General features: G+C 44.1%; 1 protein-coding gene across 8 annotated transcripts in view; it reads right to left on the bottom strand.

Annotated features, from left to right (window-relative positions):
• MTUS2 (microtubule associated scaffold protein 2) overlaps positions 1–25,395 on the bottom strand; it is a 496,786-nt gene that overhangs the window by 317,693 nt on the left and 153,698 nt on the right. For all 8 annotated transcript variants that reach the window (XR_007473089.1, XM_049701107.1, XM_049701108.1 and 5 more), the window contains 2 exons: positions 10,920–13,373; positions 5,852–6,092 (listed from right to left, as the gene is read on the bottom strand). Coding sequence is in view for 7 of the 8 variants with exons in the window: in XM_049701107.1 (XP_049557064.1) it covers positions 5,852–6,092; positions 10,920–13,130 (2,452 nt within the window). In the remaining variant the exon portion in view is untranslated. The remainder of the gene's footprint in view (positions 1–5,851; positions 6,093–10,919; positions 13,374–25,395) is intronic.

Raw genomic sequence — 25,395 nt, forward strand, 5'->3', positions numbered from 1 at the left:
GTTCCAACAGTTAATACCACCACACCCTTCAGCCTCTCTCCCCAGGCCACTCCCTCTCGCTCACAATTCCAACTAAGTGCGACCTCTCACACAGGCTCTGAAAAACAAAACAACATACAGCCCTGCTTCCCCTGCAGCAAGCACCCAGGGCTCTCCTCCACCGGTGCATTTTTAGAAACAGCGGTCTATTCTCATTGCTTCCACTTCCTCACTTTTCATTCACTTCTCAGCCTTACTAAGACGTGACTTCCACCCCACGTTTTACTAAAATTGCTCATTCAGAACTAGGTCACCAACTGCTTCCTAATTTCCGATCCCAGCCTCTTTGCATTTTTCCTTGTCCTGTCTTCTGTGAGACAGACTTGACCATTTTCTACCTTGGAAGCTCCCCCTTCCTTAGACTCCAATGCTTCATTTTCCCAATGGCCTCCACCCACCCACCCTGCAGTCTCCTGCCTCTTGCAGGCGTCTTTCTTCAGTTACTCCTTAAATGTGGACACAAAGTCCTCTTCTTGACCCCTTCCTTACTCTGTCCTCCCTCTCTCGCCCTGACCCTGCTCATCCATTTGCACGGCTTCGACTCACATCTAAGTGGCAATGACTCCTACACTGACCTTCGGCTCCAACTTCTCTCCAGTCCCCATTTCTGCCCTTTGGAAATTTCTACCTGAATGTTCCCAAGGAACCTCAAACTCCGCATGTGTCCAATGACTAACTGTCCATCACTAGCCCCACCCTACCAAGCATCCTCCAGTCCTCCCTACTGAGTAATCGGTCCCTGTGAGGGATCTGAATCGCCCAAACTGACGACCCGTTTCTCTGACAGATACACATTCTACCATTACCCCTTCTGGTAAACTCCTGTTTATCCTGCAAAATTCAATTCAACTCACCTCACTTGGAAAATCTTTCCAGAGCCCCAACCTGCCCGAGCTGAGTTGGATAGCCCCCTCACGTGCATTCTGCATGTCTCTATCACGTATGTCTCTCTTCCTGTTGTAATCACTGGTTTAACTCTCTGTGTCCCCACAAAGTGGGGATAATGCTCTCACCTCAGAATTCTTCCTTTAGAAATATTGAATATATGCTTACAATTTGCTAAATTTCTGACATCATCATGACCATTCAGAGTTCTCCACAATCACTACTGTGCTTGTGTTTTTAAATTGTTCCAATCAAGTTTACTTGTTCTTCAATATATATTACATTAACTTAATAGCTTACATTTTAAAATTTGGCAGGATTCAACCTGCCTTTTGAAAAAAATTACCAAAGAGGTATGTTGAACTCTAAAATAAAATTTATTTTAATAAGCAGAATTCATAACAAAACTGAATATAAGTTGAGAAAAACTGTCTCAACTTATCTGATTGAACTTCTCTGGTTATTTATAGAATAAAGTATTTCTCATCTAGTCTTTAAAAAACTTCTATTCTGACACTTTATCCCTATCAAAAAATATTATAGTTCTTTCAGGGTGCACTGGCTGACACAAAAACGTCACGCTTTCAGCAACACTGGGTATAGTTATTTTCATGAAAACAAACTACATCCTGATATGTTGTATACAAGTTAACATTTTTTACATAATGTATTACATAATGCTGTGAGAGATGTTTTTCAGAAAAAGGAACATAAAACATATATAAATCTACTAAAAAGGCAGTACAGAAAAGAACTATCTTTTTAACTCTTTAGATGTGAAGGCTCTAATAATGAATTGTTTTTATATACAATCTTAGGTTTCACTAGTACAGATTTTACGTCCACCTAAAGGGAGGTAACCGTCCTGCTGCTGTACTTTGAGTACTTAAATAGCATCCTGAGTTTCATACCCAGGCCTGATGACAGTAAAACTTCATAGGTTTACGCATGACTGTGGAGTCAGAAAACACTGTATACAAAAACACAGAAATTATCTAAGAAGTAAGCAAGTGCTTAGGTTTATTTATTTTTCAGCAGACAGAATCACATTAAGATCTGTAAGACTTTGGAACTTCCCTGCCAGTCCAGTGGTTAAGACTCCGTGCTTCCACTGCAGGGGGCACGGGTTCGATCCCTGGTCGGGGAACTAAGATCCCGCATGCTGCGTGGCACGGCCAAAAACACCAAAAGGATCTGTAAGACTTTAAGGGTCTTAGGAAAGAGTATTCATTTATAGCAAAGAAACTGTGTAAGAATATGCTTTGTGGGGTAGCATGTACTTATTGCACCTCTGGTTCTTCTAAGCCACTTTAAAGCCATGATACACATAATGGTACTCACAGAGCCAACACAGGAGTGGAAACAACAGGAATTCTTCCCAAAGTTTAAGTCACAGGTTTACTTGTCTATAGGAGACCTAAGTGTTTTCCTACCTAAGACCTGAAAAAAATACAGTGTATGCAGTTCACATATCAAACCAGATCTTTAGGAGTCAGAATGAGGGACATCACCTGAGTTTGGAAATGTGAACGCTAAATTACGGGCTGCAGCATTGAGGGCTGTTCCTACCTCCTGTTCTCATTGCCAGTGCGATGCTGCTCAGAGCCTCGAGTGACCACGTAAAATAAAGATCTAAGAATAACCAAGGTAAGAGTGACAGAGAATCCCAACGTGCTGAATATGTGATGCCTGGCACAAAATTAAACACAAATTGCAAACAAAATACAACCATATACAGAAACATTTTAAAAGTATTCTTAAAGTAATAACAAAAAAACCCCAAACAACCATTATAGTCTGAAACTAAAAGGGCAAACACAAAAGAGAAAGTTTTCTCATTAGCTACAACAAACATCATCTGACATCAACAATCTCTGATGAATGTGTAAAAGCAACTTCACCCATAAAGATTTAATTGATATGGAAACTGCCATAAACAATTACAAAATGAAACAAAATATATAAAACTAATGTTTTCAGAAACTGTACAACAACCGCCCAGGAGGGAGGAACTCAAAGACAGTCTGTCCGTCACAGTGAGTTGAAGACACAGAGATCAAAGCTTGGAGAGTCAGAGGCAGTGAGAATGTGTGGGGCAAAGGGAAGGGAGATATGCAGACAAACTGTCCCCTTAGAGCGTGCTCTCAACCCGCCACAAAACTCAGATCGCACTGCCCTACTTCCAAAGCCTCCAATGGTCTTCTCACTCAGATTAACAGTCACATCCTTATGACCTTCTTAGGCCTTCTGCAAGTTCCCTCAATGCCAGCCACCCCTCTACTCTCCTCCCCAACCACTCTCCCCGCTACTTACTCTGCTCCAGCCTCCCTGGCCTTCCTGCCACCCCAGGGCCTTTGCACTGGCTCTTCCCTCCCTCCCATCTTTGGGGACTGGCTTAAAGGTCATTGCCCAGGGAGGCCTTTTCCAGCCATCCTATTTAAAATTGGAATCTCCCTCCTTCTTGGCCCAAATCCCAAATTCCCGCTTCTCTAATGTCTCATTTTCTTCAATACTAGTGATTTCTCTCAATAGACCATGTGCTTTATTTATTCACTAAAAAAAAAAAAAAAAAAGTTTGCCTACCCCCATCCTAAAATTCTAAAACAGGGGCAAGGATTTTTGCCTGTTGTCACTGCTTTCTGCCCACACCTAGAACAATGCTGACATGTAACAGTCCCACAGTACTCATTGTTGAATGAGTGACTGAACACATAATTGACCTGTAGCAGCTATGTAACAGCAGGTAGATCCATCATAATATACATATACCATGGGAACCATTAAAAAATAATTTGATTTTTTATAGACGGGCTTACCAGGAAAACAACTAGCCATTGAGACCATCAGTTATTACCTGAGTAAATGACAAGTCACAAAATGGCAAACAGGTACAAAAAAGTTCCCTTCCACTAATAGTAAAAGAAATGCAATAATAATAATAGGAGGAGGAGTAATAATAATGGTAATACTCAATCCCGGCAAGGGTGTGGCAAAGAGAAGCACCTTCCAGAAACTCTAGTGTGAAAATAATAACTACGCATTTTCTAGAAAATAAGTCAGTCTTAAAAAATGTTTGGATATGTATTTATCCAATAATTAAACTTCAAATAATCTATTCTGAGAAAACAATATGAAAGAAGACAAATAAGTACAGAGATTCAAATTGCAACATTATTGAAGATAGTGTAGAATAAGCAGAACCCAACTTCCATGAATAACTTCTGGTGTTATTCCCCGTGCATTCTTCCCACTTCCTCAGAGAGGCTGCCCCGAAGCACCTGTGTCCCACCCATAGAGCACTCTCCTGGTTGCAATTTCTCAAAACACTGTGCTTCTTGCTTTGCTGACACTTATCACAATTTCCAATTATGCATGTATCTTTTTATTGTCTATTTCATCCATTAGACTATGTTGCACAAAGGCAGGAGTTCTCTGTTCACTGCTGCAGTCCTCGAGTTACACCTTCTGGCACCTGGTAAGTATCCAGAATTTGTTAAATCAATGAATAAATGAACAAAACAGAATCTTACGTGGCCATTAAAATATTTCTGAAACACTGATGGCATAGGAAATGCCTACAATATGATATTACTAGGAAAAAACAAAATTCACGTCCAGTATTAACTCAACTATTTAAAAATGCATACGAAGAAACACACGGGAAGAAAAATTTCCATAATATTAACTCTGGGCTGGATGCTAAAAATATAAGTACAATTACTTTCTTCTTCATATTTTTCTATATTCAAAGTTTTTGACAAGGGGTATATATTATTTCTATAATAAAATAAGACATAAAACCTAGAGGAAACCACATGAGCAGAAGAAGGGATGGAGAGAGGAAAACAGAGAAGTGCAGAGAGCATCAGGAGAGGACACGGGCCAGCCACTGCAGAGCAGGAGAATGGGGCTGGGATGGGGCGCTCAAGACGTGTGAACAGCTGAAAAAAGAGATACGGTCACCGCTGTACTGCAGAAAGGTCTCCCTGACACACTACAGCCTGGATGCCAAACCCAGCCCGCTACAGGTATACCTCATTTTACCGCACTTCGCAGGTACTGCGTTTTTTACAAATTGAAGGTTTGAGGCAACCCTGCCTCCAGCGAGTCTGTCAGCACCATTTTTCCAACAGCATTTGCTCACGTTGTGTTGCTGGTGTCACATTTTGGTAATTCTCATGATATTTCAAACTTTTAAATTATTATTATGCTTGTCATACCGATCTGTGATCAGTCATCTCTAATGTTACTCCCACGACTTGCTGAAGGCTCAGATGATGGTTAGGATTTTTTATAAATAAAGTATTTTTTAATTAAGGTGGATACATTGTTTTTGTAGACATAATGCTATGGCACACTTAATAGACTCCAGTATAGCGTGAACATAACTTTTACATGCGCTGGGAAACCAAAAACTCGTATGACTCTCTTTATTGCAATATTTGCTCCACTGCAGTGGTCTGGAACCGGAACTGCAGGCACACCCAAGGTGTGCCTGTATCTGTTTTTGTAAAATAAGTTGTGTTGAAACACAGTTGCACCCACGCATTCACGGACTGTCTATGGCTACTTTCATGCTAAGTAATTACAATACAGACCATTATGGCCCAGAGGCCTAAAATATTTACTATCTGGCCCTTTCTGAGCCCTAGTCTATAGGATGTATCAGAGAAACTACATGTATAGGAGAAACTACAAGAAATGAGGTGGTGGTCACAAGGGCCATCGTTTTGAGGGTGACATGGAGAATGACAGTTGCAGATAGATGAGTCTTGACAAATGTCTGTATCCACAATCAGATGGAAGAACAGAAAAAAGGCTCTTTTAAAGAAGGAGAGGCATTCATACTTTAGGCGGTTACCATCACTTTACGCGATTACTATTTACAAGTACAGCAGGAAAAAGCAGTCCCTGTGGCTTTGGTTACCTGCAGGGTCGGAACTGTAGAGGCTGGCAGCTGCCGCTATGGTTCCTGGTGGGTGAATGGCACTCGCTGAAGACCTCTGGCTCGCGATCAGGATCCTGCTCTTGGCAGATGGTAAACGTGACATTGCACCCAATCCCAACTGGGGCTTAAGGAGCATGGCCGATCGATAGAAAGTTGGAGGAACTTCGTAGTGAGTATAGGGAGGAGAACAAAATTCTTCTTTTCCAGGGCGTTCTGTAACCTATGGTAAATGACAAGAAGCTCATTCAGAGAACCGCACATCACGGGACGAGTGCGGAACCTGGTCCGGAGACCAAGGCTCCGACAGTGACCACTCTGGAACCACTGAGCTGCTTCATCACCCATCTCTTACCTTCTCTGGGCCCAAGGTCTTCATCTCTAAGTTGACAACAACTGGATGATCCCTTAGGTCTATGCTGGTTTTAATACTCTATGAATCTACATTTCGCTGGGAGGAGAAAGAATTCCCTCCATCAGATTTTTAAATTTGATCACTACAAAATCATTGGAATTTGTGCAAGGAGTTAATCTATAAACGAAAAATGTCAATGACACAAGGAAAGAATTGAGCAAATGTTCACGGAACTATGACAGTCTCATTATTCCTAAGGAGAAAAGGCACAGTTTTCCTGGTGACCTAGTCTTACAGTAAGTTGATGAACCTTATCAATTTATGTTAGGTATTAGGCTACTTAGGAAATAAAATATGCATTGTTAATGAGGGGGAAAAGGTTATTTGGAAGAATAGAGAAGTTAATGGAAAGATGTGTTTTCAGGCTTCTACATTCTTTTTACATAATTAAAAATGAGAGACTGTGAATTACCTCTGATTGTCTTCCCTAGTAAGGTGTTGCCTCCAGGAATGTCTGAGCAAGTTTCACTAGAATGGAAGTTTTGGGGCAGAGTCTTGCTGACTGCTGAATTCAGAGCACCTAGAACAATGCCTAGCACAGAGCTGAAATCAACAAACATCTATTAAATAAAGGAATCATGTTTCATTCTTTCCTGAATCTAACAACATATCATCATGTTACTGTTGCCTGTGATTAACACTTTGGATTAGAATACAATCGATGGCTACCTTTTATATATGCAATTCTGTACTCACAAAGCCTGTTCATAGTATCAGTGTTTCTTCATGTTAAAAGTGAAAAAAAAAAAAAAAAAGACAACGAAATAATCTTATTTCCTTTAAGTTAAAAAAAAAAAGTGCCAGAGGCTATGTATGAAAAGACATAGATGTCAACTAACTGCTCTAAATCATAATACATGTTACGTGTCAAACCTCTATGCAGGAATCACAGGCATTTAACAATATTCTTTACAGGGGCTATAAAGCTTTGATCCAGGCTGTTGAAGAGATAAACCCTTAATTTAATACTCTTTTACTGATGAAATAGATATGAAGTTCTCCTTAAATTGACGTTATTGAAACAGAAGATGAGGCCTTTGAAGTTTTATCATAATCACATTGTAAAATATGCATGATTGCTATAGTAGTAGACGGAATTCAGGCCCCAGCAAATTATATTCCTGTGAAAGAACATTCTACATCTGCTCTCTGATAAAATTTTTACCAGTTTCTACTTTCTTACTGTCAATCTTTGGTTTTTCTATTATACTCATATTTGCTCAATTTTTTTTTTATTTTAGTGTCTAAGTGTTTGGTGTCACTGCTCACTGCTTTTAGCAGGTGCTCCCATGAAGAAATTATTATCATTTCTAACCTACATCTGTCAGGATTTTAGGATTGCCATGTCTTATCTCAGTAATTATTCTGTTCTTTCAAACTGTATAGGTTTCAGGGGTCAAAATCCATCATTCCATCATTTGAAAACGACCTTAACAATTTCAGGAACCTCAATGCCTGCCATTTTGTTGGGTAATTTGTCTCTGGTAAGATAAAAAATTCTTTGAAAAGGTGAAAAGTACTCCTTAGATGCCTAATCTACGCATTTTTAATAAAACAAGAGAGACTACAAAAAGCTTCACACTCTTTTCTTTCATCTTTATTGACAGAACCCAGCAGGTATCACCGTACAGTCATAAACACAGTGAGATTAACCCCAAATGGGTTTTTTCCCTCTTTCTCTAATGCAGTAGTTTTAGAGAAATAATTCTGAAACTAAAGAATCCTTGTGATTTCAAACAAACTCCTAAAACCCATCAAGGCACACACCACAAGCAACTAAGTCCTTACTGGACTGTCCCTCTTCCTATCTGCCCTGTCCTGTTCTCAGGGGACGGCAGGCTGGGGAGACAATGGGGCAAATGCAGAGGCGTCACTGAGAAGCTACGGCAAGGAGAGGGCTTGTGACGGCTCACTTTGTCAACGTGATAGGCCACGTCACCCAGATACGTGGTTAAAGATTATCCTAGATGTTTCTCTAGTGCTGTTTTTCAGATGAGATCAACATTTAATTCAGTAGACCTTGAATAAAGCAGATTACTCTTCATCATGTGGGTGGGCCTCATCCAATCAGTTGAAGGCCTTAATAGAAAAAGACCTCCCTTAAAGACGAGGGAAATCTCCCAGCAGATGGCTTTTGAATTTAAACTGCAGCATCATCTCTTCCCTAGGTCTCCAGCCTGCCAGCACACCCTGCATATTTTGGACTTGCCAGTCTCCACAACTGCATGCACCAATTCCTTAATGTCTCAACAGATAGAAAGGTACATACATATACATACCTGTATGTACAATCTGTTTCTCTGGAGAGCTCTGACAGGCACAGTATCCTACAGTGATGAGGTGGTACCAGGGAGGAGCAGCAGGGTTCAGCCCTAATCACACACCTGTATGCTGTAAGCACACAAGCTCACCGGGTCCTCTCACTCTTGCTCCCTTCCCCCCTCTTACACCAGTAATTAAAAGGATTCCAGGGCTTCCCTGGTGGCGCAGTGGTTGAGAATCCACCTGCCGATGCAGGGGACACGGGTTCGAGCCCTGGTCTGGGAGGATCCCACATGCCGCGGAGCAACTAGGCCCGTGAGCCACAACTACTGAGCCTGCGCGTCTGGAGCCCATGCTCCGCAACAAGAGAGGCCGTGATAGTGAGAGGCCCGCGCACCGCGATGAAGAGTGGCCCCCGCTCGCCGCAACTAGAGAAAGCCCTCGCACAGAAACGAAGACCCAACACAGCCAAAAATAAATAAATTAATTAATTAATTTAAAAAAAAATAAAAAGGATTCCCCCAAGAAGTCAATAGGAGGGAGTGTCCCAGAGGCCTCAGGATAGCTGAGAGCAGAAAGCAGTCTAAACAAGTCAGCGTATTTTATCCTCCTGGCATGACTAGACCCACGATGACCTTCAGAGCCACTTCTGGGGGCTGAACACAGGAGGGGGACTCTCTGGGTTACACCAAGTCACAGCTACAGGAGCAAAGGGCGAAGGCCAGCCCATTCTCCACTTGTGATTAGAGACTACCGCAGAAATGAGCCCAGCACAACCCCTGGGGCTTCTCTGCTCTATCCTGTAGCCTGAGGAAAGGACCTGGGCCTCGAATGCTCTGATTACAGCAGGAAATGGTCCTCAGAGAGGCTGGTGCACAGTGGCACTGCTGTCCCCACACCAACGGGGTCTCCCCAAATCCCTCAGCACTACTAAAGCCGCACCAACACTCATACTATCCCACTTCCTGGCAACTTGGGGTGGCTTCTACAGGATTAAGAATAGAGAATATCTGGGGGGATGTGCATCTAATATAGACATTACTGTATATTTTATGGAGAGAGTGGAAGCAACAAAGAAAGGAAACATACATAAAAAAATTAAGGGTCGAAGAGATAGAACAGTAACAGGATTTTTGCCTACATCTCCAAATAGTTTCTTTCACAATTGTGTTTTGCAGAGAAAAATCTAGGGTATCTTTTTGTTTGGGGGAGGGGGGAGGGTAGAAAATTACTTTATTTAACGAACTGTTACAAATGAAAGTCTCCAATGAAGTGATCATTGAACAGAGACCTAAAGAACATGAAGGAGAAAGACATTCAGATATCTGGGAGAAGAATATTCTGAGCAGAGGGAAGTGCAAAGGCCCTGAGGCAGCAGAGGGAGAGAGAGAGTGAAGGAAGGAGAGGTGGTCGGGAAGTAAAGGAGCCAGATCGAGTGCATCCTAACAGCTGAGCATCCTATAGGCTCCAGCCCGTGTTCTGAGTGGCCTGAGCAGACGTGGAGGGTGTTGGGGAGAGAAACGATCTGATGCTGCTTTCCTCTTAATCGATCACTGGCTGCCGTGAGACTGCATCCAGAGAAAACCTTCCTTCTGAGCTCTGGGAGCACAACTCGCCATAGCGCCCCAGTACTGAGAGGGGCCACAGAGTGAGGAGACTGGGTGGGTGTGGGCGAGCATCTCAGTGCCGTCCTTGTTTTGCTGCCTTGGATGAGTGACTCAGAGCTCTCCAAGGCTGCTTCCTCATCTGAACAATGATAAGAACCACAATCCCACCCTCCAGAGAATCACTGCAAGGATTAGTGAAGACCGGCAAAGATTAAATGTGATGTTCTGTGGGCCCAATGCATAGTAGACACTCAACTAAATGCTAGTTGTAACTACTGTTTTGACTTAAAACAGAGCCCATGCCTAACACATTATTTTCTACTCACTGTGCTCTTGACATGGACGAATACAAGATTCTCCCATAAGGGAAATACTCCCCCTCACAGGATGAAGTCTGACTAATTTGAACAATATATTTATTTTGGATTTTTTTCCATTGACCTAGAAGAATTATGCTCCCTTATTTAAACAAGGAAGCCGGTTTGAACGCACACCTATCTAACTTTTGTGCATTATGTCAGGTAGAATTTAAATGACTCTCTTCAGACGTTAGCTCCATCTCATCTGATCATCAAACTCTTCTCATCGAAAGTGTCCATTTGCCTACGACCTCCTCTAGCTAAAACCGTCCATTTCTGTACAAGCACATCCATCAGAGTCTGCAATTTGCTAAGAGAGGAAATTCTGTTTTCACCATTCATAGAAAATACACAACAAACTTTAGGACGTTCAACTTATAGACCGTATCACAGTGGCATTCTCTTACCTCCTGTAAAAACTTCTCACTCATTTGACTGAAGGGGTGTCCCGGCGGCTTGATCCCAGACACCACCAGTCCGGAGCTGAACACCCGGGGCCGCTGCAGGTCTGGCTTGAACTTGTCATAGAGGCTGGCGGCCGGCTTCAGGTCTCCACCTGCCGCCTTCTCCTCTTTGGGGAGAGGCATGTTACACGAGGGCGGGGCGTAAGGTAGCCCCACGGGAACCAGAGACGCGTCCACCTGGCCGAGGGCCTGAGGGCTCCTCCGGATGTAGGTGATGATCTTGGGCCTCACGTGCTTGGGCTTGGGCATAACAAGGGGCCGGGGATCCGCCCTTTCTTCCGTCTTTTCAACCTGGGGGCCCTCCGTTCCCTCCTGTGAGGCGGGTGTGTCCTCGGGACGGGTGAGGCCAGGCTTGGGGCTCCCACCAGGGCAGGGGTTCTTGTCAGGCACTTTCAGGGAAGCGTGTGACAACCTGGAGCTGTTGGCAGAAGGCGGGGCGGCCGGGGGGACCCCCGCGTCCACATTCAAGGCACCCAAGTCCGGAAAACGGCTGCTGGGTTGCACGGGCTGCCGGGCCACATTCATGGTTGTCTCTGGGTGGAGGGGCGCTGGGACTCCGGGAAGAGAATCTGCCCTTACTTGGGGGGTGCTTTCAGTCTTCACTGCAGTCTCTAGACGGTTCCTAGTCTCAGCAACGGACGTAGCGATCTCTGTGCTTTCCCCGGCTTCTGAGCTGCTGCTTGGAGGGTCGGGGGGCTCAGGGACCCCAGTTCCGCTCTCTCCAACAGAACGATCTGAGTTAAAAACCATAGCGCCGTCCCCGTTCCCACCGCCCAGAACCCCTCTCTCCTCTCTGGCACCTGAGGGCCTGCTGTCAGTCAGATCACCAGGAACAAAAGCGACGTGACCATCCCTGGGTGAAACGCTGCTAGATGGGGCTTCACCCAGTTTCCTAGCTGCACTTGGTGAACTTCTGCCCGCGGGCTGATGCCCAGCAGCTCCCGAGGAAGCGGGGCTCGGCTTGGGGGTGGGCTGGAGAGACCCCTCCTCACCGCTCTTTTCCTGCTCGCCCCTGCCTCTTCCCATAGCCGGCGGGTGGGGCCCGCTGTGTGCCACAGCTGAGGCTTCCTGCTGTGCTCCCTCCGTACACGGCTCCTTTCTCCCTGGGAATGACACGCCATCCTCCTGAGGACATCCCAGCCCGTCCGCCTGGGCGGACGGGAGCTCCTGTGCGGCCCGGAGCTGCACACGTTTCAGCTCCATCTCAGGCTCAGGCTTTCCCTGACCTGGTTGTGCTTCTGGCTTCCTCAGGACATCTCTCGAGGCTGGAGAGGAACTGGGAGCGCACTCTGGGTGGGCGGAAGGCTCTGTGCTCTGGGTGCTAACTTTGGGTACCTGTCCCCCATCCGGCTGGGTCTCTAAGGGGGTGGTCTCCTTGATTACTGAGGTAGATGGTTTAGGATGACGTGAGCTCTTTCCCTCTGAGGTACCATCAGCTGGAAGACAAGCCAGCCCTGGAGAAGGGGCTGCCCCCATCTTCTGCGGCCCCCCCCCACCACTGGGTACCGGACGGGGGACTTCTGGGGACCCCAGCACTGCAGGCTGTGGAAGCGGCCAGGCCAGGCCCCCAGCCCACTCCTTGGTAAGCATGTCCACTGCTACGGCAGAGCTGCCAGCTCTCTCCAGAGAATGCCTCCTCAGTTCCGCATTGTCAAGGGTCTTGGCCAACTTATCCTTGGGAACATGCCGGGGAACGTCAACCTCCCTCTGAGCCGAAACCTCTGGGCTGGCCTCACCTGTGACAGTCCTCCAACTTGACTGACATTGTCCCGGAAGACCCCGAGGGGCCTGCAGGGGATCTGTGCCTCTCTCCAGCATGGGCTCTTCATTCCGTTCTCTCTGAGCCATCGGAGAAAATTTAAAATCCTTCAGGCTGGCAGGGCCAACCTGAGATGCCTTCGAAAAGCCCTGAAGGGGGTGAAACTCCTTCTGGACACGGGTACTACTTTCTGGCCCCCTTGAATTTGCATTTCCAATTTCATCTGTCAGGGCACACGTCACAGGCTCATCAGGAGAGGAGCTGACCTCCAACATGACGGGGTTCGCATTGGTGTCTCCCAGACTTAGGACGCTCTCGTTGTTGTTTTTCACTCCATTTCTGTTGTCCCGTAACTCAGTGGAACATGATTTCTTAGGAGCCACTGGGACACTCATTTTCCAGCCTTCAGTGGGGGCTGCCTGCCATGCAGTCCTCCTTAATGGAAAGGGGCTTCCTTCAAGCTGCTACCTGGTGAACAGGGAATTCTCAAGCTGCTTGTTGCCCCCTGACAGCATCACTGGGCGATCCTGTCTTCATCATTTTCAGAGCAGTTTTAAAACTGGGCATTGTCTTGATACACAGCAGGATGACTTCTCTGTTAGGTTCCAGCTGAACGAGAGCCAATTAGCCCATGAGACCTAGAGAGAAATAAAAAGAAAAGCGTGCTAGATTGACAGATATAGAGTCTCGGGAGAAAAGAGAAGCATGGTAAACACAGATTTATTCATCACTTTCCTACTATTACTTCATTCACTCAATCCAGGTACTACTTCTCAAAAGCCTTTTAGACAGGGGCTCCTGCTGGCCAAATATGGGAAACTGTAACATCAAAACGATTCATGTTAGAAGTGGATTATAAATACATAGTAAATCTTAAATTTGTATTTTAAAAATTCACAGGTTCATACTGATACGGATTAAAAAGAGCGGAGGAGAAAGGAAGGCTCTTCTTCACAGTATACCAACTAATATACAAAAAATTAGACAATTAGAAAAATCACCACTTTGCATTCACCAGAGTAACAATTATCTTGGATGAGGGATGCCAATAGTTGCTAAAATCACTGAGTGCAAAATTGTTGGGGAACAGGATATTTACAGAATCTTAAAGCACCACCCTCCAGATTATTTTATTTCTTACAAAGGAAAATTTCATGTGTACAGTGGAGAAAGCTGGTAGACACCATCAAATGTAACATCATCATTATGGAAAGTGCTATCATGTGCTCCGGATGTTAGGGAGTTCTCAGGCCTCACATCCCCTATGAGAGTATCCCTGCTGTAAATGTTCAACCTGAGTTTAATCATGAGGAAATAATCAGGCAAATTTAAATTGGTGGGCATTCTACAAAATAGCTGGGCTACACTTGCCCCCCAAACACCAATGGACATCTGCACACAATGCATGATCCTTGCTGGATCCTGGAGTTTTAAAAACGTTAGCAGAGAACATTGGGACAATTCAAGATTTAAATGTGGACAATCTATTGGGTAAAGGTATTTAATCAATGTTAACTTTCTTGGGTGTGTAACAGTATCACAATTATACCAGAGAAAATCTGTGTTCCTGGAAGATACATGATATTAAACATGACATGCTCGTTAACATGACATGTTGTCTGTAACTTACTCTCAAACGGTCAACAAAGAGAAAAATGTGTATGTGTGTGTGTGTGTGTGTGTGTGTGTGTGTGTGTGTGTGAAAGAGAGAGAGAGAGCACACAAACATGGAAAAATGTTAGCAATTTGAAAATCCAGGTGGATCCACTCGACTACACCTGCAATCTTTGTATAGGTTTGACACTTTTCAAAATAAAAAGTTGGAGGAAATTCTAGTAGCCTGCGAGTCCTGGATGATCCAGCCCCTACATACCTTTCTAGCCTCATTTCCTCTCATCCTTTCCTTTACTAGGCTGCAGCCACACTCCTCATTCCTCACGTTACCATGTTCCTTTCTCCCTGCTTCAGGGCCTTTGCACATACCCTTCCATCTGCATGGAATATGGAATCCTCCCCTGACCTCACCCAACAAACTCCCGTTTAGTCTTCAGTTTGCAGCTTAAATGCTACTTCCTCCAGGAAGCCTTCCTGATCCACTAGATCAGGCCCTTCTATGATGAACTTTCAAAAACCCTATATTTTTACTTTAAAAAGAAAACTTCAAATGTGCTAGGCATCAAAGAAAATACTGTTAAATACCTGGCACATCTATCTTTCTATCTACCTATCTATCTATCTATCTATATGGAACTTAATATGTACTCTTAGCATGAGTGAATGAATCCATGACAAGATGAATGATGAAGATCAATGTTATTTCTGCCCTGATGGAGATTAAACTCTAATAAAGTATTTAAATTTCTACCAAAGTAGCCTCACAGATCATCAGTAAACCACTCAAGGCTAACACTGTTTTATCCACTACGATGAATGCATTCATTAGGCCCTGGGGATGGGAGACTTTAAAAGTAACAAGGTCCTGCCTCGTACCCAATTCCCCCAGTGGGGAATCAAAGTGAACAGCCGCCTTCCACGCCTTCCTCTGCTTCGTGCAAACATGCACAAGTGCACACGCACATTACACGGGAGACTGTTACATTTCTACCAAAATAGGTTACGTGGCAACCCAGTTGTCTTCCCTTCATCATTGTTACATATGCTACTTCACACATTCAAAGGAGTGTGTGTGTGTATATCCACACATGCATGTATATTTGTACATATACTAAACATGTACATGTGTATATATACCATATATGTATATCTACATATATGTACATTTGTATGTGTCTATTATAAAACAAAATAACATAATAAACAAGAAAACCAAAGGACCGAAAAATCACCAATAACTTGCAGCCACCCTCACGCTCCTCTCCATCCCAGCCCCCATCTTCCCAACTTAACTTTTCACTTGACAGCCTCCCATGGGCACCCCTAAGAACTCAGCTGATGGAGCTCTCTTTTCCTTTCGTTTGTTTGCATCTGTACATAAGCATGTACGTTTTCCATAAATGACATCATTTCCTATAAGCTGGGTTTTGGTCAGTTATTTTTTTATTTCCCCCTTCTTCCTCCTCCCCCGCCCCCCACACAAGGCACAGTGACATCCTGATCTAGGTCTTTCCATTCCTTTCCCCATGTTCGTAGAATCCTGTCCAAATACACACACCTGTGCACAGGTCTGCGCTTTCATCTCCCTGCTATGCCGCACTTCCGTTCTGTCCCTGTCGCACTCAGGTCCTCATCCTCCCACCCCCTTCAGCCCTGGATCCTGCTTTCTTTTTCTCCTTCTCTGCCTTCTTCCAGGCCTGTCTTCAGTAGGCCAGTGGTACCCCCAGGTCCAGCCTCAAGCCTAACCAAGGTGCTGACACTCTGATCCCAGCCTCCATTCCCTGATACAGAGGGGAGTCTCAAAGCATCCATATTTCTTTCATTATTCAGTTTTCAAGGTGCTTTCCTTGTGCCTCTGGGCAGAAATACAAAAAGCATGTAGGCAAATCATTAAGACAGCAGTTTAAAAGAACACCGTGCTCTCTGGGTCGGGAAATGGGCGTCCTGGAAAGTCATGGAGAGCAAGACATTCCATAAATGTGAGCCAACCAGGCAAAGTAAGCATCCCTAATTCTCTGTGGGCAGAATTATAAGCATGAAGCCAAGAGCCCTCTTGGGTTTGAACTATCGAGGCTGGAAGAAGGAAATAAGTGCATTCTTCTCAGCAGTGACAAACCAAACCGGAGCATTCAGACGCTGCAATCTACAATGTGAGTGCTAGAGAGTGACAAGCAGGTGTAAAATCTTGCTAGAAAGAGTTGTACCTTAATATTTAAGAATTACATAACAGATGTTCTCTGTCAGTAAACAATAAACGTTGTTCATTGGAAAGAGGATGGAAAGCTAGAACCTTCTAGGGGCCGAGCATTATTCTCAGCACTAATACATGTTTGTAAATTTTAAGTTTTAAATTGTAATTCCTTTAATTTTTAATTTTAATTTAAGTTAAACGATTTAATATTTGTAATGGCCTCCAGAAACAGATCTTCACATCTCCTTGCTTTTTTTCTCTCTCTCTCCAGGTAAGGAAATGACAACACAGAGAGGGTAACATTCCCAAAGTCACACAGCTAAGATGTGACAGAGCAGGGATAGAGGCAGGAAAGGAAAATCCATGCAGAAAGTGGAAGCCGTAAAAGAAAAGCTGCCTATTGGTGAAATTATACAGATCACAGGGGAGAATAAAAGGAAAAGTCACTATCGTAAGAACAAGGAGAGAAAAGCAAAACCAGAAACCAAAAAAGGATAGGAAGCTCACACAAGACAGGAAAAGCAAATTTTAAAACCTTCTTCAATTATAAAAGGCAAAATTATATACAGGAGGTAATGTTTCCTGTTTCCTTCCCTTCTTGCACAGATTCACTCCTCCCCCCTCGAGCACCACTGTTTCACCAGAAGACAGTCACAGAATCTACACGGGCAAGAGGTTTTCTCTGGATCTGGATTTCACTCCAGGGTACTCTACTGAGATAAACATCCCTCCCACCCCAGCACAAACATGATCATAAAAATCCAGACTTATAGGGCTTCCCTGGCGGCGCAGTGGTTGAGAGTCCGCCTGCCGATGCAGGGGACGCGGGTTCGTGCCCCGGTCCGGGAAGATCCCACATGCTGCGGAGCGGCTGGGCCCGTGAGCCACGGCCGCTGAGCTTGCGCATCCGGAGCCTGTGCTCCACAACGGGAGAGGCCACAGCAGTGAGAGGCCTGCGTACCGCAAAAAAAAAAAAAAAAAAAAAAAAGGAGGCATGGGTTTTAAAAGATTGAAAAATTACTGCATACAGTCTTCCTGAGCTGCCAGGTCTGCTGTGGAATGCTTTATCAGTTGTGAATTTTCACATAAATATTCAAGCCCTGTGCCTTTGAATGTAAAGGCAATTCCATCTGACTTAATAAAATTTAGTTGCCAAAGAAGCTCCAGTTACAATTCCTACCATGCAACAAATAATCCTTCAGAAGAACTCTGGGATACAGAGAAATGTATAGGCTATGAACCCAAAATGTAATGGTAAATATAATAATGATGCAAAAAAGTCAAAATCCCAACTTTCAAAGTTTAGTTGACATTTTTAATGAGCGTATATTGAGGTCTATGATGTTCCACCACATTTAAAAGGATAGTTTTATGTGAAGTGACTTGCAAACATTTACATACAAGTCAATCGATTCACCTGCTTTAGAAAGTTTTGTGGTTATCACTCTTCTATGCTTTTGGCCATGGTAACCATTTAGGAATAGCCGGGCTCTTGGTCCTATTTCATATTATTTATTCATATTATTTAGGAATAGCTGGGTTCTGGGTCCTATTTCATAATGTTTATACGTTTCATAATGTTATATATATTTATTCTCAACAGGTATAGGTATAGTTTAAAACTTGATGCACCACAGACTGAATGAACTTTACAAGTTCAGTTTCACTGCAATATGATTAAAAGTTGAATCACTGGTTGGGGGATGATAACGAAATGTTCTGGGACTCTGTAGCTATCCGTGGTGCTGAATCCTGTGAAAACGTGCCAAATTATGTTAAAAATATAACCGCTCCATGGAGCCTGCTTCACTCTCCTTATCTATGTACATATCATGAGTAGTACATCACATTTTCTTTTAATGTATAATCAGAACTGTGTTCAGAAAAACATCTTTTTTTTTCTTTTTTAGCTAGTAGAGGCTATTTTATTTTACCTTGAGTAAAAAGAGTGAAGAAGAATATACACATAAACGAAATGCTCTCTTTCCCCCTTTATAAAGGGCCAGGAAAAGAGGTAACCTGACTTTTCAAAGGTTAGACTAATCTGACATTTAAGCAAAATATTAAACTAACTGATATTTTAAGTTTCTCCAAGAAAAATGTCACATGTTTCTCCAAAAACAGCCTCATTCGCATTTGCCAACAAAAAGCATTTGTTTTCTCCTTTAAAAAACAAATCCTTCCTTCTAGAACAGAATTTCACTCAGAAAATATAGGGTATTCATTCCTTGCCTATTATGTTTAATATTTATTTTGTTTTGTGTTTGTCTTAAGTTATTTTTTCCCCAAATGGAAATACTTAGATTGCCAATTATTTGAAAAAAAATGGATCTTCAGTGTGTAAAAAAAAAAGTAAAAAATATACCAAAGTCCCCTACTCCCACCCCAAGGAACAGAGATTAATGTGTAGTATCCCAGATTTTTTTAATACTTAGGAAATGAGTATTTTACCTTCAGTTTTATACTCTGTGTATCACAGACACCTCCCCACATAAATACATGTAATAAATACTTTATCATTTTTAATGACCACTTTTACCATAATTTACCCACCAATCCCCCATTGTCAGACTTTAGGTTGTTTTCAGCTTTTGCCTTTTAAAATAATTCTTCACAGAACACTGCTGAATGCATATCTTTACGGCCCCTCCCTTACCTCCTTACAATATATTCCTGAAGGTAGACTCACTATATAAACAGGAATGCACATTTGCATTTTAATACACAACTCTAAGCCCCATGAGGGGTTTTTATTTTATTTACAGGCACAATCTGTGCCCAGACTATATGCCAGGACCTGGCACATAATGGGTGCCTCATAATTATTTGTTGAATGAATACATATTGCCCTCAAGAAAAAAGGTGTCAATCTTCCTTCTATCCCTCTATTTCCCTGCTTCCTGCTCCATCACTGCTCTCCGAAAACTCTTCATAACTCCAATGACCAGATCGTCTGCCATTCAAATAGCGAAACTGTTTCCTTTCTTGCTTAGGAATTTTTTCCATGTTTTATTAAAGTATAATTTACATATGTAAATTTCACCCTCTTTGCTGTACAGTTCTGCAAGTTTTGGCAAAAGTAGTCAGTCTTGTGACCACCATGACCACAATCAAGATACAGAACAGTTCCACGAGTTCCAAAATCCCCCCTTTTGTAAGCCAACCCTTCCCTGACCCCCAGGCCCTGGCAACCAAGATCTGATTTCTGTTCCTACAATTATGCCTTTTCCAGAACGTCACTGAAATGTCACTATACTGTGCGCAGGCTCTGTACCTGGCTTCTCACACAGCACAGGGCATCGGAGATTCACCATGACCGGGGGTCTATCGGTAGCTCGCTCATTTCTACGGCTAAATATGATTCTGTGCTACGTACCACAGTTTGTTCATGCCTTCCCCAGTTGAGGGACATTTGGGTTATTTCCAGGTTCGGGCAATTATAAATAAAGCTGCTAAATACATTCATGTACAAGTTTTTGTATAAAACTGGAACACTTTTGAGAGTTCAAAAATGCTAAGCCAGACAGAATGCCAAGACACCAAGTACAAACTGGACATATGGGCGCCCTCTTTAGAAAACACTTCTCACCACCCCAGATGATCTGGTTCTGGCGCTTATCTGCCTGTTTATTATCTGCCTCCACTCCTCCTGTATAAACTCCAGGAGAGCAGGCGACCCCCTCCCCACCCTCTGTTCACCACTCTTTTTTTTTTTTTTTTTGGCTGTACCACACGGCATGTGGGATCTTAATTCCCTGACCAGGGATCGAACCCGCGCCCCCTGCATTGGAAGCATGGCGTCTTAACCACTGGACCGCCAGGGAAATCCCTGTTCACCACTCTATTCTCAAGTCCAGAACAGTAGCTGGCACATGGCAGGGATTCAAAAACATTTTTTAATGGAATGAAGTTCGCTCAACACTAGGAACTTACTTTCCACACTTGAATAGCATTTACCATTACCAGGTGCTGTTTTCAGTGCTTTACTGCACTGAATCCATATAACAACCCTACGGCTAGAATTGACTATCTTGTTTTTACAGATGAAGAAACTAAAGCAGAGAGATGTTAAAGAACTTCTGAAAGTAAGTGGAAGAGCCAGAATTTAAATCCACAGCCCATGCTCTTAAGCCGCCAGGCTAAGCTTCCCTGAAATCCTCAATTTTTAAAGTTAATAGGTTAACAAAATCTTGTTACTTTATTTTGTTATTACTTTACGTCTACGGAAGTTACAGGCCATTTCATATGATGTTTGGCTATCTGTATCCCTTCTTTCATGCTGTGTGTGTATCTCCAAAGGGAAATTCTTTTTAACCATTATTTTTAATGGCAAACGTGAGAGACAAGCTATTTCCAGAATATAGATTTTATCAAGAGAAAATGAGATATTAGAATTTTAAGGACTGTTCGAGGCAATTAGGGCCAGATGAGAGACCTCCCAGGTCTCCCTGGCCCCCCCAGGTCTCTCCTACCTGGATTACTGGTACCATCACCCACCTCATGACCAAAGCTGGAAACCTGGAGCTTCCTTGGCCCTTTCCTGTAGCTCCATCCATCAGCAAGAGTGTATCAGATGGACTTCCACGGCTCATCCCAGCCATTCACTTTTCTCCATCCTCACTGCCACCATCATCTCCCATATAAGCTACTTACAAATCGCCCACCAGATCTCCCGACCTCCATTCTTGCTTCTCTGAAGAGCCGTTCTCCCTTCACAAGGTGTCCAGACTAATATCTTGACACATCAGTCAGATGGGGTCCCCTCCCCACCACAAACACACTCCATGGCTTTCTTGCTCTGACCTGCGTGGTCCCCTCTCCCCTCCCGCACACTCTCCTTCCTCACCATCCCCTTCAGCCTCCCCACGGGCTTTGCACTGCCACTGTCGCTCCCTGGCACCCAATGCCAGGCTCTCTGCATGGCTGCGCCCCCCTCAGGCTCTCCTGAGGTTCATCCTCTGTCCCCTGTCACAACCCCCACGGCTTCCTTCCCAGTCTGTCCCAGCTATTCCATGTGTTTATTCGTTCACTGTCCTCCACTCCCAGTAAAACATACTCTCCACAAGGATGAAGATCATATAAGCCCCCCTCACCACTGGTCCCCCGTGACCAGAAGGCTGTGCTACACACTGTAGGTCCTCAATAAACCCCAACAAATCTTTGTTGAATTCATGAATACGGTAGCATAACTGAACCCTTCCTAATGTGTTTGGCTCTCTGGGTAATTGCCTCACCGAGCACATATTCATCACAGAATCACTGAGTGGGAAGGAACTGAGACATTAATGAGTTTAACCCTCTCATTTTCTATGAGGAAACTGCAGCCTAGAGAAGCTTCAGGACTGACTGAAAGTCGCCCAGCCACGACCTGTCACAGCAGGGGGAGGAGGGCAGGCCCCTCATATCCCTTCAAGGACCTGACAGCCTCAGGCATCGGGAAGGCCAGGGAAACAAGGGCTCGTGGACACAGGACTCGAAAGGGCTCTGAGATGGAGCCAACTTATAACCATCAGCCAATAAAAAACACAGTGCGAGGAACAGTGGGAAATAAATCCATAAATGAAAGGTCCTGATCCTCAGAGAAACGGTAATCTGCTGAGGGAAAAGGGATATGATGCAGATGCAACTAATAACAACGGTAATAAAGGCCAGGCAGGGTGTACTCGAATATGCTGTTAAAGAGACATACTCAGGACCACATGATGACAAGGAGGGGGGCAGGAACTGCAGCTGAGAGGCTGGAGAAAATGAGGTCTTCGCCCCTTCTTGCAATTGATGAAGGGGTGTGTGTGTGTGTGTGTGTGTGTGTGTGTGTGTAGTTTTACAAGGATTCCAGCTGGCCACCTTACACGCATGTACACCAGAAGTACTGCGTCGTTCAAGGTCTGGGTACTGGGTGTGTGATGCTGCGGTCACAGGTCCCCCTTTCTTCCCCATGATCCCTTGACCTCTTACTCCCCCAGTGGGGAAGGGCTAAGGGAAAGAAGCCACTTGGAAGATTCAATCTGTCAAACACCGCTTGCTCTCAAAAGCATTTCTGACAAAAGGGGGCAAAATAATTGCTAAAATGAGGCATGGGATTATCTGTGGATCTCATTTCTCCTTGCAATCCCTATATTCTTAGCAGAAGAAAACTCAAAGACTTATCCGTTCTGGTGAAGGAAGAAAATGTCATCATCCAGTTTAAAAGACTGGCAGTTTCAAAAGGTAGCAAGAACAGCTGAATTTGACCACCAAGACTTGGTGATAAATTCCCTGCCATTACTTCATGAGACAAGTCAGAAAAGCTCATCTATTGAAGACTAATACTCCATCTACAAAATACTAGAGGAGACCCAAACTCTTCCAATACCATTAGCATGGGCTTGTGTTTATTAACAGGAGACTGAAAAGAGAGACAGGCTTCAAACCCAGATAAAAGCAGATCCTTCTTGACTTACAGGAAAGGAAGTGTATTCACACACAAGCGGTTCCACTGGCATCCCAAGTGCTGAGTCAGGCGAGGTTTTGGTTATAGAGTTACGGAGGAGTGAGGAGCACTTTTTAAAAGACTGAGCTCCAATGTTCGTTTGAAAGGCATGTCCTGCCTCCTTCTCCAGTGGCTATCTGGCCTGTGAACTCACACCTGGTTGCTTCACAGCCTATGTCACCTGCCTGGCACCTGAAGGCAATTGAGGACACACTCTAAAGAGCGTCTTAAAAGAGCATCTCCTCCCATGCATTTACCTGCCCAAGTGTTAATATAACACTGTAATATTCATGAGTTTATTCCCTTCTTCTTCGTTTCTAACCACAAATGGCTTATGTGAATATTCCCAACAAATCCACCCTCCCCCTTTCTTCCCCACTAGACCTATGGCCCAATCTGCTCTGCAATGCGGACGCTGGGTCAGGCAGTTACGGGAGAATCCTGAAGTCTGCTCGAGCAGGTGAGGAGGGAGGCTGCTTCTTGGGGGCTCGGGCTGGGCCTGGGGGGTGGCTTTGTACAAGCTGAGAGGCAGGACCAACACCTTCTCAAACTCCTCTGCCAGGCCCCGCTCGAGCTCGCTTCTCCAAGTGCGTTTATTTCAAAGCAGTAGGCGTGCTCGAGCTGCACACCTTGACTCTCTTCCGTGTGCCTCAGACCCTGGCAATGGACTTCAGCATTCATGGTGGGTGTGACACATGACCCTCGTTGATCTGCGGGACTGCAGGCTGTAAATCTCAGGGATTGTCTGCTATCTGAAAGGAAGAGAGAAGTCTCTCTCACACCATCAGGGATAAGGTGAGAATCACCTTCAGCTCAAAAGCCTGCGCTGGGTCACTACAAACAGGGCTCTTTCAAACCACTTTTTTCCGGAAGGTGCATTTCCTTTATCTTTCATCAGAAGCATATAACCTTTCTTCTCTCAAATGAGCCAGATACCTAGAAGGATAAAGCTAAATATTTAACACCATGATGCAGTCCAGGCAAAAAAGTTTGTAACAACCAGACAGCAAATAAATAAACTTCACGGTGACTGCAAAAAAACTACAATTAAATGGAAAAGGATATACGTTCATGGGCCAGGGCCTTTTGTTAAGAGTCTCTGTATTTTCATTAGTTATACTACGTAATGAATAAGGCATTTTTGATCACCATGTTTGGAATGTCTTTATCTCTATGGGAGAGATAAAGAAATGAAGATAAATAGAAAAAGAAAAAACATATTCCTTAGTTAGGAACCAACTTGGCCTAGAAACATGGAAGAAAAATAAATGATCTATGCTGGGGAGAATGACTGGTTCTTCTATACAATCAAGCTGAATGTGTAATATTGCTTTAGTGAACTTGTATGATTCCTCCAACATTTCACCAAAACTTGAAGAAAAATAGAAAAAAAAAAAAAAAACGTACGATTCCCAACAAAATTCAAGAATGCTTCCTTAAAGAGCAACATGGCGGTGAGTATTTGAATAGCACTCAGTCTACAATCCCAGGGTGGAAAGCCGGCTTGCTAGCATTTTCGGGATAGGTCAGGGGCTTCACGCATTGCATCTTAATGATCAAACCTGACAACTTCCATAAGCAACAAAAATCAAACACTCCCAGAAAGCACAAACCTGAGTAAGGATGAATTTTAATGGTCATGCTTTAAATATTTAAAAGCACAGTTTAGAAATTCACTCTTAAATAACATGAGATGCTCAAACATCCATTTTAATCAAAAGAAATACCATGAAGTCTCATGCTTCTCATCTTTTCAATAAAACAGCCCAAAAGCTAATTAGTCACTTTCATTTAGTGATTCACAATCACATCCTCGTACATGCAGGACATGTGTGCATCAGTTTCAGGCATGGGAAAGGGAGCCATGATGCTAACTGGCCCCCCAACGCGCGGTCCTGACAGCGTCCAGGAAGGCTCCTGACCCGTGTCTGGGGACTGCTCCTCTAACTGGGCAGCTCTCCGAGGCTGCAGGAGCACGTTTACACACTGACTGTCCCCCTCCCGACCAGAGAAGTAGGATCCAGGTTTACCCTTCGGGCCTCTTCCGAACTAAGTATGAGCACAGCTCAGAAGGGGTGGAGACAAAGGAATCTCCAGGGCGCAGGCTGGTGTCAATAGAGTCGTGATGCAGTGAATAAATCAGGAGAAAACCTCTCTCCAGGCAGACAGGCCTGGCCAGGGGTCCTGGGAGCGTTTGGGGTGAGGGAAATGGTCTGCTCAACCCCACGGGAAGGCAGGTAGAGTCGCACCAGCCTGGAAAGACCAAGGCCTGCAGCCTGAGAGCCTGGCAAGGGAGCGGGGAGACCTGTGCCAGGCTCTCTGATTAACGTGAAAGGAATAAAGTGATACTGGAAAAGTAACTGCAAACTCTCCGCTCCCCACCAGA

The sequence above is a fragment of the Orcinus orca genome, chromosome 18 (genome assembly GCF_937001465.1).
Source record: "Orcinus orca chromosome 18, mOrcOrc1.1, whole genome shotgun sequence".
Lineage (NCBI taxonomy): Eukaryota > Metazoa > Chordata > Mammalia > Artiodactyla > Delphinidae > Orcinus > Orcinus orca.